Source organism: Rutilus rutilus, assembly GCF_951802725.1.
Source record: "Rutilus rutilus genome assembly, chromosome: 3".
NCBI classification, from domain to species: Eukaryota; Metazoa; Chordata; class Actinopteri; order Cypriniformes; family Leuciscidae; genus Rutilus; species Rutilus rutilus.
The window spans coordinates 15,629,339-15,648,075 of NC_140211.1; the positions used below are offsets into that span (position 1 = coordinate 15,629,339).

The 18,737-nt window shown below is 36.3% G+C and overlaps 1 protein-coding gene across 4 annotated transcripts in view; it reads right to left on the bottom strand.

Moving 5' to 3' along the window:
- Positions 1-1,139: 1,139 nt before the first annotated feature.
- arnt2 (aryl-hydrocarbon receptor nuclear translocator 2) overlaps positions 1,140-18,737 on the bottom strand; it is a 73,960-nt gene continuing 56,362 nt past the window's right edge. For 2 of the 4 annotated variants that reach the window (XM_084404521.1, XM_084404523.1), the window contains 7 exons: positions 15,259-15,334; positions 12,855-12,978; positions 12,118-12,217; positions 10,656-10,797; positions 8,260-8,428; positions 2,911-3,056; positions 1,140-2,582 (listed from right to left, as the gene is read on the bottom strand). In XM_084404521.1, the coding sequence (XP_084260647.1) occupies positions 2,484-2,582; positions 2,911-3,056; positions 8,260-8,428; positions 10,656-10,797; positions 12,118-12,217; positions 12,855-12,978; positions 15,259-15,334 (856 nt within the window). In that variant the 3' untranslated portion in view covers positions 1,140-2,483. The remainder of the gene's footprint in view (positions 2,583-2,910; positions 3,057-8,259; positions 8,429-10,655; positions 10,798-12,117; positions 12,218-12,854; positions 12,979-15,258; positions 15,335-18,737) is intronic. The other 2 variants (XM_084404522.1, XM_084404524.1) reach the window with 1 other exon arrangement.

The following is an 18,737-nucleotide window of genomic DNA, read 5'->3' on the forward strand; positions in this document are numbered from 1 at the left end:
ACAACGATTTGCTATCTTCAAGTCATGTCATACAAGATGAACATTACCACATTGGTTAAAACAAACCACATTAATTCCACATAACTTAATTTTTTCAAGTTTATTTACTTTAAAAAAAGTGAGGAAACTTCTTGCCTTAAAATTATTAAGTTAAGTCAAATGATCACTTTTTACAGTGTAATAGTACATACATAATATTTAAAATAACACTGCTAAGTTGTAATTGTGAATTGTTGCTGTATGATTTATTTTGCTACTCATTGACCATAGCTGGGTTACGAGGCAACAGGTTGCACAACAAAAATACATGTCCCATCATTCTCTCTGGCAGAATGATATGATACGATAGACAAAAATGTAAAATACAAACCAAAAGCACATCTTTCGCACTTCATTCTGTTGAATTGGTGCTTCCTGTGTCTGTAAGGAAGAGAAAAAGCAGGAAAGAAAGTTAAATCAAAATCATTTAAATACACTTGAAGACAGGAACTTCCCAGGAGGACTTGAAAGCAACAATAGCACCTATTACTGGATGCAAAAAAAACAAACAAACAAAAAAACCATTAGATAGAATTTAGGAAATACTACGGCCCATTGCACAGACGAGGGCAGAGCAGGTCCTCATGGGCGACCGCAGCATTAAAAGCCCTTCACTTTTCTTCTGTGGAGTTTGAATGTCCAAATGAATTCAGAAAGCGTATTTAGCATCTGCTGGTGTTTATGAGTAATCCCTGTGGTCAAATCCCCTTCCTGTTCCCTGACCAACAACCTAAATAAGCAGGATAAGGAAGCATAAATGAACAGGCAGTAAGTCTCAATTTGTCCATTGATGTTTCTTGGAGCAGCAATAAATGTGTATGCATGCAGACCATTTACTATACGGCACAAAACGCCATTTACCATAACTCTACGATTAATGAAAGTAGTTTTACTGTACATTATAGCTGAAATTAGCTTTTTGTATGCCTACATAAAGTCAACATGAAACCAACAGACACAAACCCAATGCAGATTAGCATTAATGGAGAGAAATCATAATTTTCAGGATTGAATTTACACAATTTATGATCTGTTCAAACAAACTGGCAAAATGAACATGTGTGTATTGAGCAACCAACCCAATGAATACAGCTCAGTCTACTTGATTGAAATGCACATACTCGATGAGAATTTATTGTCACAAGCACAATTTCTTGTCATAAAGTTACACAAAAATAATGGAACACATTTGCACAATTTATACAATCTAAACTCATTGTACAATGGACAGGCTAACTAAGTAGTGGAGTTAAATATGTACTTACATTGCACACAATGATATTAAACCTACACAAGTATATATAGCTGTATGTCAAATGAAACATGGTCCGACATAAAAATCACATTATTTACATTAAACATCCATTTGATTTTGCAAAAAGGTTTAGATTTCATGTCGACGTCTTTCCATCAGTCCATAGTTGTGGCGTGATCGAGTTTCATCATGAAAACGAGAAGTCCACGTTATTAGTCCAAAAGTTAATAGCAAGAATTGCAGCTGCCACAAAGATTACAATGAACATTGTATATTTTTATGCTGCATCTGCTCATATGAGGCTGGTGTCGATTACTTCACAAAGTGACACTGTTGCAAGTGTTTTTGTAAGAACAACAAAAGTAAAAGTAAAAAAAAAAAAAAAAAAAAAGGCTGCAAAAGCAATGCCTTTAAATCAAGATTTAAATCAAATACTGATTTTTTTTTCTTTACATCTGCCTACATTTATTATTAGTTTAACTAGGTTATAGACATCACTACATAGACTACATTTTACACGGTAAGCGTAAAAATATCTCAGCGTTTTTTGTCAGCAAGATGCTGTTTGGCAATGAAAAATGAGGTGCAACACTTGAAGAGAAAAAGATTCTTCGCATCATGAAAGATTCTGAAAATACTATTGTACGTTAAAAACGAGAAAACCTTTTCATTATATTTTTGTTGGATTCCTGCGTGTGTGAAAACAGTCCTGACGTGAGGTCGCTGCATGAATCATCTAACTTTAGCATACAGTCATTTTGACACAAAATCCTGCGTCATATTCACATTTCACCCAAACCAGGCATTACATTCACCTGCTTTCTATGTAAATTAGACTTACTAGTTATTGCGCTTTATTAACTTAAGTAAATGAGAATCTTACACTGTTATCGCTCTCAAAAATTGGACTGTAAATGCAAACGTATTTATTAAAAGGGTTGTTTATGTATATTTTCTATTGATAATGGCAGCAGTTAATCATCACATGATGATCAAATGATGGGGAACATCAAGAATGGGGTATATCTTGTGTTTTTAACTGTTTGTGTATGAATGATCAAGTCAAGAGAGTGTGTAAGTGTGTAAGTGAATTCAGAAATGTGTTTCAGCAGCGTCATGTCCGTCACATGTGAGATAAAGGTACTGCAGTCTGAACCAAAACAAAACGAACAAACATAAGAGTCTCCATTTACTCAGAAAACGGTGGGAACATGCCGAGGTCGGCAAAGTCTTCAATGTTGTAATTGGTTGATCCTTGAGTGGGATCGCCTGGCATCGGCAGCATATCCTGTGGGACAGAAATACAGCGCTCTGTTGAATCAGACAAGCTACGTTCAGTTACTGCTCTGCCAGTGAGTCAGTGTAACTGTAAAGGCTGATTCACATCAGACGTCATTCAGTTTATTTTTTATTATTATTCACAATACCCATTGTTTCAAAACATCTTCTTGAATTGGATTACAATATCAAGATACATTATGTATTATTATCAGTGTTATTTTCTATACTGTTGGTTAGCATATTGTTTACTATCACAGGCCTTCAAATGTTCTGTTGCCCACCAACACAACTCTACATGTGGCGAACACAGGTGTATTTTGATGTCAAGCGCTCACCTGGAAGACCTCCGTCTGGCTGGACTGAGGATGAGGATGTGGGTCTCCACCCTGCTGGCTGTGGTGTTGACTCTGCCACTGGGACCAGACCTCAGACGGACGGCCCTGGAACTGTCCTCCGCTCTGGCTGCTTTCACCTGACACATCTGGAGAAACCAACAAGCTTACAGATGAACAGATAATACTTCTTTAATCATTTTTCATGGTGTTAATTATTGGAATTCCAATGAAATGTTGTATGGAAAAGAGCTGTGGAATGTCATTAACGAAAACTATTAAAAAAATAATTTGTTGACTGAAACAAAGCTATATATATATATATATATATATATATATATATATATATATATATATATATATATATATATATAATACATACAATAAAAAATAAAATGTGTTATAATTGTTAACTAAAACTATTAAAAATAATTTGTTTCTGAAAACCTGAAATTAAATAAAATGTAAATATTACATGAAAAACTTAAACTTACAAGGAAATTATAAACTGAATAAAATAAATTAAATAAAATGTCTTGTTATTAACAAAAACTATTAAAAAATATTTGTTGATTGAAATAAAATATTAGTTGAAAAACTTTAATCAATATTATAAACTGAATAAAAATATTATTAAGTGTTGTTAACTAAAACTGTTAAAAATAATTTGCTGATTGAAATAAAGTAAAATAGAAATATTAGATTACATAAAAGTTATATTATATTAGTATAGTTACATTAGAAAAAAAACTATATGAAAATTAAACTGAATACAATAAAAATAACTGAAATAGAATAAGTGCTAAAATGACTAAAACTAGAAAATAATACTAAATAGAAAAAAAACGAATAAAAATTACAAAAGCACACAAAAATTATTAAAACAAACTAAAATGAAAAATGAAAATTCAAAAATAAAAGCTAATTAAAAACATTAATAAATACTATAATAGTATATAAATAATACAAAAAAAAAACACTGGAAAAAACTTTTTGCATTCTACAGAAAAAAAAGAAAGAAAAAAAAACCCATTCAGGGTGAATCAATGAAGGAAGAATGTTCTGATATGGATCCTCCACCGCTTCTCAACAAACACGTTTATAATTTGCGGTATCAACTTTCACCATTAACTCCAACACACGTCTACTTTTGCAGCATCTCAATCGAGCGTGCGTGTAAAACACTTCAACCGTACGACCTCCATTTCGCTCAATTTGTCGCACAGGAGGGGGAACACATTTACTACAGGCTGACAGAATCATTTAAACGCATACATCTAGACTGGAGTCTCTTCACCCGCAGGGCCCGAGTCTTTGGTTAGGAAACGAGCAGAGTCGAGAAGACTAATGCGCGGTGGGCGCAGGCGGAGGTGACGACGTGGGTGGGTGTTTTGCAAGATGGCACAGCGATGCCCTCGGGCTGTTTCTCATATTCTCCATGTTGATGAGGCAGTGATGTAAGGTCAAACTTCTCATTTCCCTACTGTGTTAGCGCTTGCCACGCGGACGACGATATTCAGCCGAGAGCATCCCTTCTCTGGCTCGATTTCTGGCTGTCTTTCCCTCAAGGTTCGGCTGTTTGGCTCCACTGACGCGCCTCGTATATCTCTCTATCAATTTTCCTATTTGTCTCTCTTTGTCTGTCTCCCCTAGCCATCTTTCTCCGTCCCCATCAATCTGAAATCGGCGTGCTTCATGTTTTCCCTCGGTATCTGTAGAGCTTAGGTGCCGCTTATTCTCTGACCACTCCATCAAACATGATTCTTAAAGATTAAACGGTGCAAAAAGCTGGCGTGACGAAAGCAAACACATTTCAAACAAAGAGCCGGGCTTTGCTGTTAGTCCCAAGTGCTCTTCAAATCAATGCAAGGATTGAAAGCACATTCTCTCGCTTTCATAGTGATAAATACAGCTCATTTGAAAGCATGCTCAATTTCACATAAGCATATAAAGACTGCAATTAAGTCACAATGTAGCATTATCTCAGTATGAAACATTTGAATGAAGGCAGTATGATGGTTGTTTATGCATTGCATTAGTTGCAAAGAAGAAGATTGTACACAAACTATGAAGTACAAATCTCACAGGAGCTGTTTTTTATCTGTAAATAAAAGATTGTGTTGATTTCATGTGAATGCTTTTACATGACTAGTGATTAGAGTTACTTGACCATTATCTTATTCTTACTCTGCCCATGTTCTTTTCTTTTATCTACTTGTAAGTGTGACTGATTGGACACTTGGAGACAAAGAGTTAAGTTTTCATCTATGTAAATATATTGATCACATGTCCTGGAGCAAAGATCCTGGCCTTCATCAAACAATAGCAGTCAATTAACTTAAAACCTATACAAATAAAAAGAAACTGAATTTCTGAAATATGCAGTGGTTTGGTAATGTCACCTAATAAATCTGCCCTCAGTTCGTGATATAAAAATGTTAAAATTAATGACATTTCTGAACTTCAAACTGCTGCTCTGGCAGAGATGTGCTCCCCTGTCACTTCTCATTTCCATCAGAACTGAATATGAAATATGAAAATATATAAGTTCTTTGGAAAAGTTGCAAAGTACAACTTTTCTTTTTATGAATTCATCATAGAGAGAAAGTCATTAAGTCTGGGTAGGGAATAAGGCCATACATATACTCTGGCAAATTTGGCAAAAGCAATGAAGATTTCATGAGAATATCAATAATAATTTGCATGTAACATGCATGTATACACTTAGCATTAAAGACAATTATAAATGTTAAAAAAGATTACTGTTCCAAATAAATAATGTTCGTATGAACTTTCTATTCATGAAATAATCTTGAAAAAAATGATCATGGTTTTCACAAAAAAAGTCATCAGCATGACCGTTTTCAACATTGATAATAATTGTATTATATTAGAATGATTTCTGAAGGATCACGTAACACTAGAACACTGGAGTAATGGCTGCTGAAAATTCAGCTTTGCTAGCACAAAATTACATTTTAAAATGTATATTAAAACAGAAAACAGATTCTCATTGGTTACAATTGTGCACATACCTTCACTAACTAAGGATTACAATACAATTATGTGCTCAGTTTGCTGGGAAAAAAATGGCATTCAATGAATTAATTCCATACACAGAAAAAGACATTCCTGCAGTCTCCGCTTTCTTCCTCCATTTACGGGCTGTCCAAGGGCTGTCCACGTGAGGAGGTGAAGATAAATGTCCCATTTTCTTTAATGACACCATATTAAAAAAGAATTATCTGGACATGGCTTCATTTTCAAGCGGCTGGCAGAAGTCTTCAGGGCTTGGAAAGCCATTCAGAGTCTGATACACTCGAAATTGAAGTGGGTTTTTAATGTCACCTCTTTAACATAAATTACTTATTAAATGGACACACTAATCACAGGTTCAAGGTAGAGTGTTCCCCTCAAGGGACACAACAATGGGAAAAAAATGCCATCCTTTAAGCCTCCGTACGTACGCTCCGCTTCAAATTAAATTCGGTTCATAGACCTGAATGTGATGGAGAAATTCGAGGCGGCTTTAAACGGATGTAATGCAATAACAACGATTCCACAGTTTCTCCCTTTAAGCCGTTCAGCATGTTCTGCCTTCGGTCGAAGAATGTGAAAAGTTGCACAACTGTGGTGGTGGATCTTTGCCCTTCGTGTCACGCTGGTCAAATTCCTTACTTAAAAGTGTCAGGATTCAGAAACCAGATCTCTGTAGCATGAGTTTAAAGGTGCAGCACATGACAGATTAATTAAACACACTGCAGGGTGTTTAAAGCCCTGCACATTACAAAAGAAAGACACGCAAGAGCAAGTGAGTTTGACTGATGTAAGATAGAATAGGAGTGGGCGATATGAATGCACAATAATTACATATATCATGAAGGAGAAGTAACCAGCCCCCAGGTGTGTCCACAAAAAAAAAAAAAAAAAAAAGGTTTGGACACCCCAGCTCTATTTAACTTTTTGTGACATCTTTCTTGATGTATGTTTTGATTACATAAACTTATTTGAAAAGCAATTTTCCAGACTTATTGAATAAGTTATGCATGTTGTGTAACAGCCATGATTAAAAGTCGCTGTTCTATAGAGAAGTGATTTAAAAGGGTTTTCAAAACTAAGAACAAACATCTAATTGCCTGTTGTCCAACAAATTGTGATCACTCGAACCACAGAAATCTGTTTTTTATACGGTCTATAATAGAGATTAAGCGGCCAATCCAGAGAAACCAAAACAACAAAACTGTTTGTCTCGCTATGGATGCCATACAATTCTCACACTGTCTGCTGTCAAAGACAAAGACTGTTTTGTTCAAGACAAATGTCTGTTTCAGTCATTGTGTGTTATATTGTCTTTTATACGGAAATCTATAAATCGCTGTACATGTAAAAGACAGTTCATACAGGCATCTGAAAGGGCCCATGGGAGGATTTTGTTTCCCAGAGGTGCTGTGATGTCACCTCCATATGAATGCCTGTTAATCTAAGACTGACGTCAGTCTGGAACATATCACGGTTTGAAGCGCACCAGGGATCTTCTGTCAATCATGCGGTGAGATCATTCGACCATTTCAGGTAAAAAGGGTTTTCACAATACCAAAATGTCAGTAGCTGATATCAATACTTTAAATGATGATCAATAGCAATTCTTATAATACAAAACAAACAAATCCAATTGAAGCCAACAAAACCAATGTTTACATAATTAACTTACAAAAACTAACATTTTAACATTGACATTGACACGTGCAGCAATAACACAAGTTCAAATGATGATATCTACTTGATCATGTTGATCAATAAATGATTCAATGAATGTTAAATAGGACCTATTAAGCCCTTTTACAAAGTCTTATTTTGTTTTTAGGGTCTACTAGAATAGGTTTTCATGCGTCACATGTTCAAAAAACACCTTATTCTTCACATATTTTACATTGTTGCAGCACCTTTCTTCCCAGTCTGTCAGTAACGCTCTGTTTAGCCCCTCCTTTCGAAAAGTGCAATATGCTCTGATTGGTCAGCTGGACCAGTGTGTTGCGATTGGTCAACTGCTTCCAGCGTGTTTCAGAAATGTCACACCCCTTACCGTTCAACACTCTACCAGACCTTACCCCTTTTTTTTGCAGATGCCTTGAGCAGGAATTATTTAAATAAGGAATATTGTGACAAACATTCCCGGAAGAAAACTCAAGACTACAATGGAGTTGAGGGAGTTCAGAAACTTCATGCTTTGTAACTTTGCAGACCTTTTCAAAAAAGAATAATAGGACCCCTTTAACATACAGCAATGTTAGCGCAATAAACACGTATGCACCAAAATGGAGCAATTTATAGTCATAAATGAACAGATCTTACCAAAAGCAGCGCTGCGATTGGCCAGGTTGGAGTAGGCATTTCCAGAGGGCGAGGAGGTAGCGGGGCTGGACAGAGGGCTGTATGAGGACGGGTCGGCCTGGTAGCTGTGGCTGGAGCCAATGCCGAATGGTGAGGATTGAGCCTTATTGGACTGAGTTTGAATCTGCTGCTGTGGTGGAATGACAGGAGACATGATGATGATAATGTTAATATACAGTGGAAAATTGTATAGACTACCGTTCAAAAGTTGGGGTCAGTATGTTTTTTTGGGAAATAAATGATTACTTTTATTCAGGAAGGATGCATTAAACTGATCAAAAGTGACAGTAAAGACATTTATAAGGCCCTGTTTACACCTGGTTAACAGGGCCTTATAAATGTCTTTACTGTCACTTTTGACCAATTGCATTTTGGTCAATTGGATCAAAAGTGGACAACGCTAAATACAGGTGTAAACAGGGTCTAAAACGTTTTGAGTTTGTCCAATTTTGACCACTTCCAGAGGTAGTCGAAAACACATTTGACCGGATTGCTTTCGCAGTGTAGACGCTTATGTGGTCGAATGTGTTCTAACAGTCACAAAAGAATCTACTCCACGCCTACTGATCTAATGCGTAAACATTATGGGAAGAGCACTAGCCAGACGGGATTCAAAGTTTGTCGGCTGAAGACCCAAGTTTGGTTTAAAGATGAAAAACGTACCAAGCACAATGTTCTCTCACCATTCCTTATTTCTAACACGCACTCACAGCTTTGGCATGGTCTTGTGGCTATCAGAGCAGAAACTAAAGTTGATGCTCTTCATATGTTTTACCATTCAATGTCAACCTGGTGTGTTCATATATAAATTGCGTGAGCTTTTTTTGTCTAATAGACCGAAAGATCTGAAAAAGCCCATATATATTTACCAGCTCATAGACCCTCCCCTGGAAGAAATCAGGACAGAAGTGGTTGAAAGTGGACAAAAGAGACAGATTAAAACACCAGATGTAAATGGTAATGTATCTCCCTCGTCTACTTGTGATCTGATCAACCTGATCTTAATACCAGGTGTAAACAGAGCCAAAACATTTTAATTTAAAATAAATGTTGTTTGTGACGAGCAGGATGAGGCCGAGGGCCGTGAGTGAACGGTGTGAGGCCGGTGGCGTGATTAATGATGAGCGACACCTGCGCGACGCACCGGTCTCGCATCTCTCACGGAGGAGCGGAAGCATAAAAGGAGGAGTGACGATCGTGAAGGACGAGAGAGGACAGGCCTGGATTTTATGTTGTGTTTTATTATGTCGCCCGTGAGGGGCTGCAGTCTTTACTTTCGTTTTGTATTTGTTTATTTATTTAAAAAGTCTTTCAATGTTCGCCGGTTCCTTCCCATAACAACTAACCTTGCTACACTGTTCTTTTGAACTTTAATCACAAACTCGGTTAGGACAGTTGTTTTAAAGTGTTTTAAGAACAAATAAAACCTCAACACTTTCCATTTCATGTCAAACTCAAGACAGCTGTAAATCAGATCTTACAATCAAACTAAAAGTCTTAACTGGGCTGGGCAGAAGGGAAACCACTGCAATCACACAATGACAGCTGCAGACAAGCAGCTTTACTTTTAATCAATGGATAACCGCAGAGCTACTTGTGTACCCGCATTTCTCTGCTCTTCTGCATAACAAAGGGCTTAATATTGGGATTGACTTTGCATATGTTATTCTTAAAGATATTACAAATATGACATGACATTAAAATGATATGCATGCAATTTATTGCTTCCTAAAGAGACACAGATTAGAGACCATAAGGCACACACAAACACATTCATCAGAGATGATTAAAAACACACATATCATGAACATGCCACACGCAAGGTTCTTCACAACCCCCGGTAACCTTCTCTAATGGCAGGACTCGACATTAAGCATGGCCTAAAAGACTATTTAAGAGTCTATTTAATATGTCCCAATTTTGTATTGGTTCATATTACTTTAGTTGCACTTAATGTTTGCAGTTATACAGATATCCAGTTTGAAAATAAAAACAATCTTTTTTTGTATATTTAATAGTTGTATATTTTTGGAATAGAAAAAAGTATATATTTTTTGGTTATCTTTACTATTAAAATATATAATTATACATATTTGTCTTAAATATACTGTACATACATACTACTTGCATATTATTTTTGGTAAGGAAAGTATTAAAATACATATTTTACAACTGCTTTGCCCTGAATGATCTTTTTCAGCCACTGCTCCACATCCAAACGTGGATCTGGTTTCAATTCTCCCATCACAATGCTAAAGAGGAATGTTCCATTACTTTAATTAATCTGATGGAGAATAGAGTGCCAGTGGCAAGCTGCCGGCGCAGGCATGCAAAGGCAGCGATGGGTTCATTCTCACCTGGCCGGAGAAGGGCGGTCGGCTTCCTGTCCAGGACACCTGGCCGGCGTTGATCTGCCGGGATATCTGGGTTAGGTTCTGTCCAGCTGAACCAGCTGTGGACTGGATGTCATTGACGCCTGGGACGTGGATCACAGATGAGCTGAAAGACACACACGCGCCACATTATGACATTCCTCTTGATTCTCTGTCAAAGGTCTGAAGGCCTATTCACACCAGGCACAGATTTTTGCCAGAATTAAGCATTAAACTATTAAAAAAAGCTACAGAATCCTTAGTTTTACACCAGGCCCTGTAACAATGCACCATGTATAATGGTCATGAAAGCAACATTCACTGCATCCAAAGAAAGAATTTTAGGCACAAAATCATGATGGGTCTTGACAGTGACGGGAAAAATAAACTATATATTATTCCCCATCAAAAGTCTTCTTCAAAAGCACAACACAACAAGGTAATCTAATGCAATTATGCCACAAATACTGTCATGGCCAGCAAGCAATAAATAAATGTTCTCAATTCAACTAACATTGACTCCAAAGATAATTAACATTACATCCTGATATATTCCAATATCAACACTTTGCGTCAGGAATGTGACAACATATACTAGCGTTCAAAAGCTGTTTATGATTTTTTTACAATCGGCTTTTTGAGAGTCATAGTTACTCTCGCCGTTTACCCGCGCTTCATTGAATTTCTTCACTTTGACATTCAGAACACTGGGCAGAAATCACATCGCGTCAACACCCGCCGCGGACTTTCACGATGCCCTGCAGATTTTTTGACTTCTGCTAACCAAGGCTGCATTTATTTCATTTTGAAATATTAATACAGTGTAAAATTACTGTTTTCTATTTTATTATATTTTAAAATGTTATTTATTCCTGTGATGCAAAGCTGAATTTTCTGTATTATTACGCCTGTCTTCAGTGTCACATGATCCTTCAGAAATCATTCTAATATGCTGATTTGCTGCTCAAGAATAACTTATAAGTTTCCATCCAAAGTTGCAAATTTAACTTATGTGAAAACTGGAATATCGCATAAAACATTTGCGAATACAGCAACGTTAAATCACATCCTCTGTTGAGGCAAAGTCACATGAGTTTTTGGTAAATGTGTTTATGTGCATGTCTTCTTATAGGATAAAAAATGCATCCGCATCAATTGAGCACTTTTAGAATAGGTGGAAATAATATTATTTCCTATTTCCACATTTTTAATATTATTGTGGAAACAGATTACTAAAATGACTAAACTTGTTAAAATTACTAACCCAAACTTTTGAACAGTAGTGTATCAGTAACATTTTAGTGATTTTGCATTATAGCACACGAAAACTGTGCAATCAGGGGTCGTATTCTGCATAAAAGAATATAATGACCAGAGTGTATTCGCATTTCATTTGAAAACTTGTTATGAACAGGTTTTTAAAGTAGTGAAATGTGTTCATCCATACCCGAAGCTCTTGCCAGAGTGTCCGGGCTGGAACGGGCTGCCTTGAGAGTATAACTGCTGCCCACCAGCAGTGGAGGAGGGAACCATCATCTTTTTATCAGCTAAACACAAACAAACCCAATAAACAAAGATCCTTATCATGCCCACAGTTACTGAATGACTACATTTAAGAAAGGAGACATAGTCGCACAATACATCACAGCATCTTTATCGGCTACAAAGACTGAGGAAAAAGAACAGAAAAAGAGAGACAAACTACAGAAGACAGACATGCAAACTTATTAGAATTACCCAGCAAAACCAGCTTGGAATCATTTTTGTTTTTGCATATGCAATAATATAATAAATTATTTTTAGCCATATATATATATATATATATATATATAAATATTTACAGAGGAAAGACATGTAACGTTAACAGAATTACCCAGCTAAACCAGCCTGGCCCAGCTAATGACCCTAAATAACTGACTTTGACTTTCAGAAGCTGGATTTTACGTGTTTTAGCTGGAATTTCCGACTTAATTTCTTTGTAAATTCGTTGTAATTCCTACCAACTGCAGCAATCATACATTGTATACATATCATACCATGCATTAAAAGAGTGTATAAACTCTAGCTGGCAGTCATGCGCAGGCTTTGTAATTACATTAAGCGAAATTACAGTAAATTGCTTGTTTAGATTAAAATCAGTGTGTGATGCAGTGCTAGTCACATGAAATATATCTAAGAACATACATCCAGAGATCCCTGTGTACATGTCACTGAAGCGAGGGTCTCTCTCCTGGGAGAACAGTGAATCGGCTTTGTCGATGGTCTTCCCCGCCTCATGAACGCCGGATTGCACACTGGCAACTGGCACCTGTGGGTGTCAACGTGAGAGGGTCAGTTTGTTATCATTTAACTTGAATGAAAACTAAATGCTAAATAAGAGATTAAGTGAATGCCACAAGGATCACAAATGTAACTTCACTGAAAGTGTTAAACTGCAAGCTCAGGAATCAATAATGATGACCAAAAAAAGTCGCTTTCTAAATTGCAGACAGGCGTTATACATCCATATAGATTGTAAATGCTGGTGGGCTCTACCCAAGATCCCATGTGTGAGGAGTTTTCTATTTTCAACAAATAATCCTCACTGCTTTATTAAGATTGACTCAAATGACCCCTTTAACATAAACAGCATATGATATAGCATAACAACATTATCACTTATGACTCAAAGCAAATGTGCATTAAGTTGAAAAAGTTGTGAAAGATAAAGACAGGGCATATTCCAAACGACGGGTGTTATATGTGTGACTGTCCTATTTTTATAGCACAGATTCCACAGAGAGGGAGTTAACAGTCCACAGCTAAAATTACCAAAATGATGCAGATTCTCTATTGCATTTATCAGTCATTACCCAAAGTAACATACAGTGCTTTAAGCAATTCTGGCAAGCATACCACGCAAACTAGCACATGCCGTCAAGCATAAAGCACACAACAGTGACCTCATACTGTTACAGTGAAATTGATTCTGGGAAAATTTTTTTTTTTTTTTTTTTTTATCCATTCAAATTCTGAGCCATGAATTAAACCAACTAGATTTAAGATGAATCACAACATTACAAACTCATATTTGAAGCAAACAAGTATTTTAAAATCAGAAAAAAAAAAAAAAAAAAAAACTTTACTACCATATTGTGACGTATTTCCATTTTATCAAACAAGGATTAAAAGAGTTAAAGATATTACTTGTTGACTGTATTGTAAAAAGTTAGCACTGCACACTGGAATAGAGGCAGAACTGAATGCTAATGGCTGCAGCGCGTCATCAAATGAGCATATCACAGGATGAGCAAGTTAAGAGTATATTTTGATTAAAGATTACAATATTTTGTAAAAATAAAAGATAAATAAATGCATGGATGAATGTTTATAAGATCAGTGAAATAAAAAATAAATATGGTCAATTTTAATTTAATGCTGACTTTATTTTGTGAGACAATGAATTACACAATCATAAAGCATACCAAATAACAATTTAATTAAAAACAACAGTTTACAATAAGTGTACTAAGTGACTTTTCACTTATGTTGTAATTATATTAAAACAAATTTATTTTAAAAAGATTTGCCATGAAAATAGACAATATTACTGTTAAATTACAACATATTACTGTTAAATTACAACATGTTGTAATTTAACAGTAATATGTTGTAATTTAACAGTAATATTGTCTATTTTCATGGCAAATCTTTTTAAAATAAATTTGTTTTAATATAATTAGATTATAAACCTAAAATCAATTTGATACAACAGAAAAGCTAAGGGAGAAGATCTGTCTACTGCTTGTGAAAAAGAAAATCTTAGTTTTTCAACTGTTTCTCCAAGACAGCAATAAGATTAAATGGAGAACAAATGGAGACTTTTGCTAAAGTCTGTTATTTTATGAAAAAAGTCAATATTTCAATAACTGAACAACACACTGGCATGTTCACAGTTCTCTGATGTCAGTAAATGGCCACATGACATGCAGTTAAACAAATAAAATATTCCATCTTCTTTAGCAAGTGTTTTATTTTAAAGTTTGTTTTCATTATTTATTTATGTGATATGATTTTATTAATTATTAGCTTTTCATTAACTTACAAACCCCAATTTGAGAAAACCTGGTCTAGAGTTTCCACAGATTTAGTAATCGACAATCAAACATCATATATCTCAATACGAACTCTCATTTCTCATCAAATGCCCCCAAAACCAAACGATCAGATCCATTATCATCCACATTCATTTTATAGCTCTAAACTCTATTTAGTATAAAGTATACAGTATGTATAGTGTAACAACAATAACTAAGGGATTTTCGGAGAAACATCTGAGACGAAGTTGATGAAACATGACAGTTAACTCCATTAAGTCTCTTGAGCTTCTACACTTCTAGATAATAAAATTTTCCTGTGGGAGCTTCACTGTCTGATATTCAGTTTAAAGCATAAATCTAAAAAAGGCTCAGCTGTGACTCTAATGGAGGGACTTGCATATAAAATGAAGGAGGATAAATTATACATACTACACAGGCTAAAAAGAGTAATGCACCTGTAAGGGTTAGGTGACTAAATGACAAACTAAGAGAAAAGTGTGTATGCGCACCTGCGACAGGTCATAAGCAGTCAGTCCATCTCTCTGGTGAACCTCCAGTTCGGCCTGCTGCTGCTGCTGAAGCTGCCTGGAATAAAACACAACCAACATACAACTTTAACATCAACACCTGCTGTTTATCATATTCCAGTTTGATTAAAGGCATCATTAACTGGGCATGTAGATAGATTTACTAGTCCGATAAACGACCTCAAATGAATATTCGGTTTCAGTAAAAACAGATCAATCATATACATCAGCGGTCCCCAACCTTTTTTGCGCCACGGACCGGTTTAATATCAGACAATATTTCCACGGACCGGCCTTTAAGGTGCGGCAGATAAATACAACAACATAAAAAAAAATATATATAAAAAACAATTAAATATAATAATAAACGTGAATTCAATGTGTAGGCTTACTTGCATTTTTATTAGCAGGGTACTCGTAATATCGCGCCTAAAGACAACTGAGAAAGCCTGAACACAAACAAAAAGCCCCCCAAAAGAAAAAAATCTCCATGTTTACGGTGCTGATGCGATGTAAGGTGGCGCTGCCAATAAAGCACCTAAAAGCTGTCACAAAGAACCGATTTTAAGAACCAAAATTAATGATTATGAATATGTAAAATATAGCAGGAGACATTTTAATTGTTTAAACAAGTGTTTTCTGTGCAAAGATGAAGTTGACAATGCTGACTCGATCTTCGCAGTATGCCTGAACGCGCCAGAGAGAAATGCACATATACGAATTACATAAGCAGAGAACAGTCAGTTTTCTTTTGTTTTGAATTGTTCTGTTTAAAATTAGACATTTCAAGCTTTCTATGTCTCAGGTCTGTGAGGCAAGTAGGCTACCTTATACGCTGAATTTCGGTTAATTTATGAGATCAGCTCCAGTTCACGCGCCCGCGCCTCCGTGTCCTGATAAAATATTTTCTATTATATTTACTTCTTATTAAATCCTGGCAATTGGGTGATGAAACATTGATTAAAATTAAGATATAATTAATACAAAACGAAATACAATTTAAAGACAGGCTTTTTGCTTTCTGTCTGAGGTCTCTGTGAAAGTTTTAAAGCAGTCTTTTTGTGCCGCTTTCAGAGCGCTGCACGTCCGTAAGGGTGAACAGTCCCATCCGAACAATTATTATTATTCTTTTTTTTTAATATATATATTTTTTTGTGAAATAGGCTACATTTCTAAATTAATGCGACTTATAGTCCAGTGCGACTTAGGCTATATTATGTTTTTTCTTCTTCATGACGCATTTTTTTACTGATGCGACATATACTCCGGAACGATTTATAGTCCGGAAAATACGTTAAGTTATATATTCTTTCTGTGAGGCCCGGTACCAAATGTCCCACGGACCGGTACCGGTCCGCGGCCCGGGGGTTGGGGACCTCTGATATACATAACACTCCAATCCATATTCTTAATATATTGCCTAAGATCATCAAAGCCAAAAATCAGCCTATATGTGAAATAGTGTATTCATAATGTTATTATGAATATAGCACCCACTTTTTATCAAAAGTGAAGCACAGTACATTTTACTGCAGTGATTTAGTGGCTTACAGCTCAGTTAACACTACTTCTGGGGGGAATTATTTTTTAATATATATATTTATATTTATTATTATTTATTTTACATAAACTTTTTTTTTAAATAGATGAATAATTATTTATAATTTTATAATAATTTATTTTATTTGTATCTATTTTTTTTTGCTTTTCATCTAGTTCTTAAAATTAGGTAAATACAACCACAGATGAATAACAACACATGACATATTACACTGTGTCATGGTTTGTTTAGCAAAAACTAGGCCAAAATGGAGAAGGCATGGGTGACAAACTAAGTACACCCTTACTGCTTCCATAGTTTAAGTAGCTGTCAGGCCCTGCTAATCAAATGTCTTTGATTAATTGATCATCAGCAAGCATCAGAAAGCAGAAGTTTTGGCAGTTTGCTGGTCTGGAGGATTCAGGCATGTGTTAACACGATGGCAAGGAGGAAATACATCAGCAATGATCTTAGAGAAGCAGTCGTTCTTGCCCGTCAATCTAGGAAGGGTTACAAGGTTATTTCCAAACAAATTGAAGTCTATCATTCTACAGTGAGGAAGATTATTCACAAGTGGAAAACATTCAAGACAGCTGTCAATCTTCCCAGGAGTGGACGTCCCAGCAAATTCACCCCAAGGCCAGACTGTGCAGTGCTCAGAGAAACTGCAAAACACCCAAGCGCTACATCTCAGACTCTACAGGCCTCCGTCCTTCGGATGAGACGTTAAACCGAGGTCCTGATGCTCTGTGGTCATTAAAAATCCCATGGCACTTCTCGTAAAGAGTAGGGGTGTAACCCCGGTGTCCTGGCCAAATTCCATCCAATAGCCCTTGTCAATCATGGCCTTCTAATAATCCCCATCAACTGAATTGGCTCTATCACTCTCTCTCCTCTCCTCCTATAGCCGGTGTGTGGTGAGCGCACTGGCGCCGTTGTTCTGTGGCTGCAGTCACATCATCCAAGTGGATTCTGCACACTGGTGGTGGTTGAGGAGAGATTACCGGATACAATTGTAAAGTGCTTTGGGTGTACAGTAGTACATATGAAAGCGCTATATAAATGCCTCATTCATTTATTCAGTCAGCATGTTAAATATTAAAGTTCATGACAGTACAATTAGAAAAAGACTGAACATGCATGGCTTGTTTGCAAAATTGCATCTGAAAAAACCACAAGACTTCTGGAACAATGTCCTTTGGACAGACGAGACCAAAGTGGAGATGTTTGGCCATAATGCACAGCGCCAAGTTTGATGAAAACCAAACACAGTATCAGCAAAAACACCTCATCCCAACTGTTAAGCACGGTGGTGGAGGGGTGATGATTTGGGCTTGTTTTGCAGCCACAGGACCTGGGCACCTTGAATCGACCATGAACTCCTCTGCATATGAAAATATTCCAGAGTAAAAAGTGAGGCCATCTGTTCGACAGCTAAGACGTGACCGAAATTGGGTCATGCAACAGAACATTGATCCCAAGCATACCAGCAAATCTACAACAGACTGGCTGAAAAAGAAAAGAATCAAGGTGTTGCACTGGCCCTGTCAGAGTCCAGACCTCAACCTGACTGAAATCCTGTGGCGGGACCTTAAGAGAGCTGTGCTTAAACAGACGCCCACAAGCATCAATGAACTGAAGCAACATTGTAAAGAAGAGCGGGCCGAAATTCCTCCACAACGATGTGACAGTGAGAGACTGATAAAGTCACATAGAAAATGATTGCTTCAAGTTATTGCTGCTAAATGTGGTTCAACAAGCAATTAAATCATAAGGTGTACTTAGTTTGTCACACGTCTTCATTTTGCCTTTATTTTTGTTAAATAAATAAAGACAATGTGTCATGTCATGTGTTGTCTTTCATCTGAGGTTTTATTTATTTAATTTTAAGACCTGCTAAAGACCAGATAAAAAAGGGTGT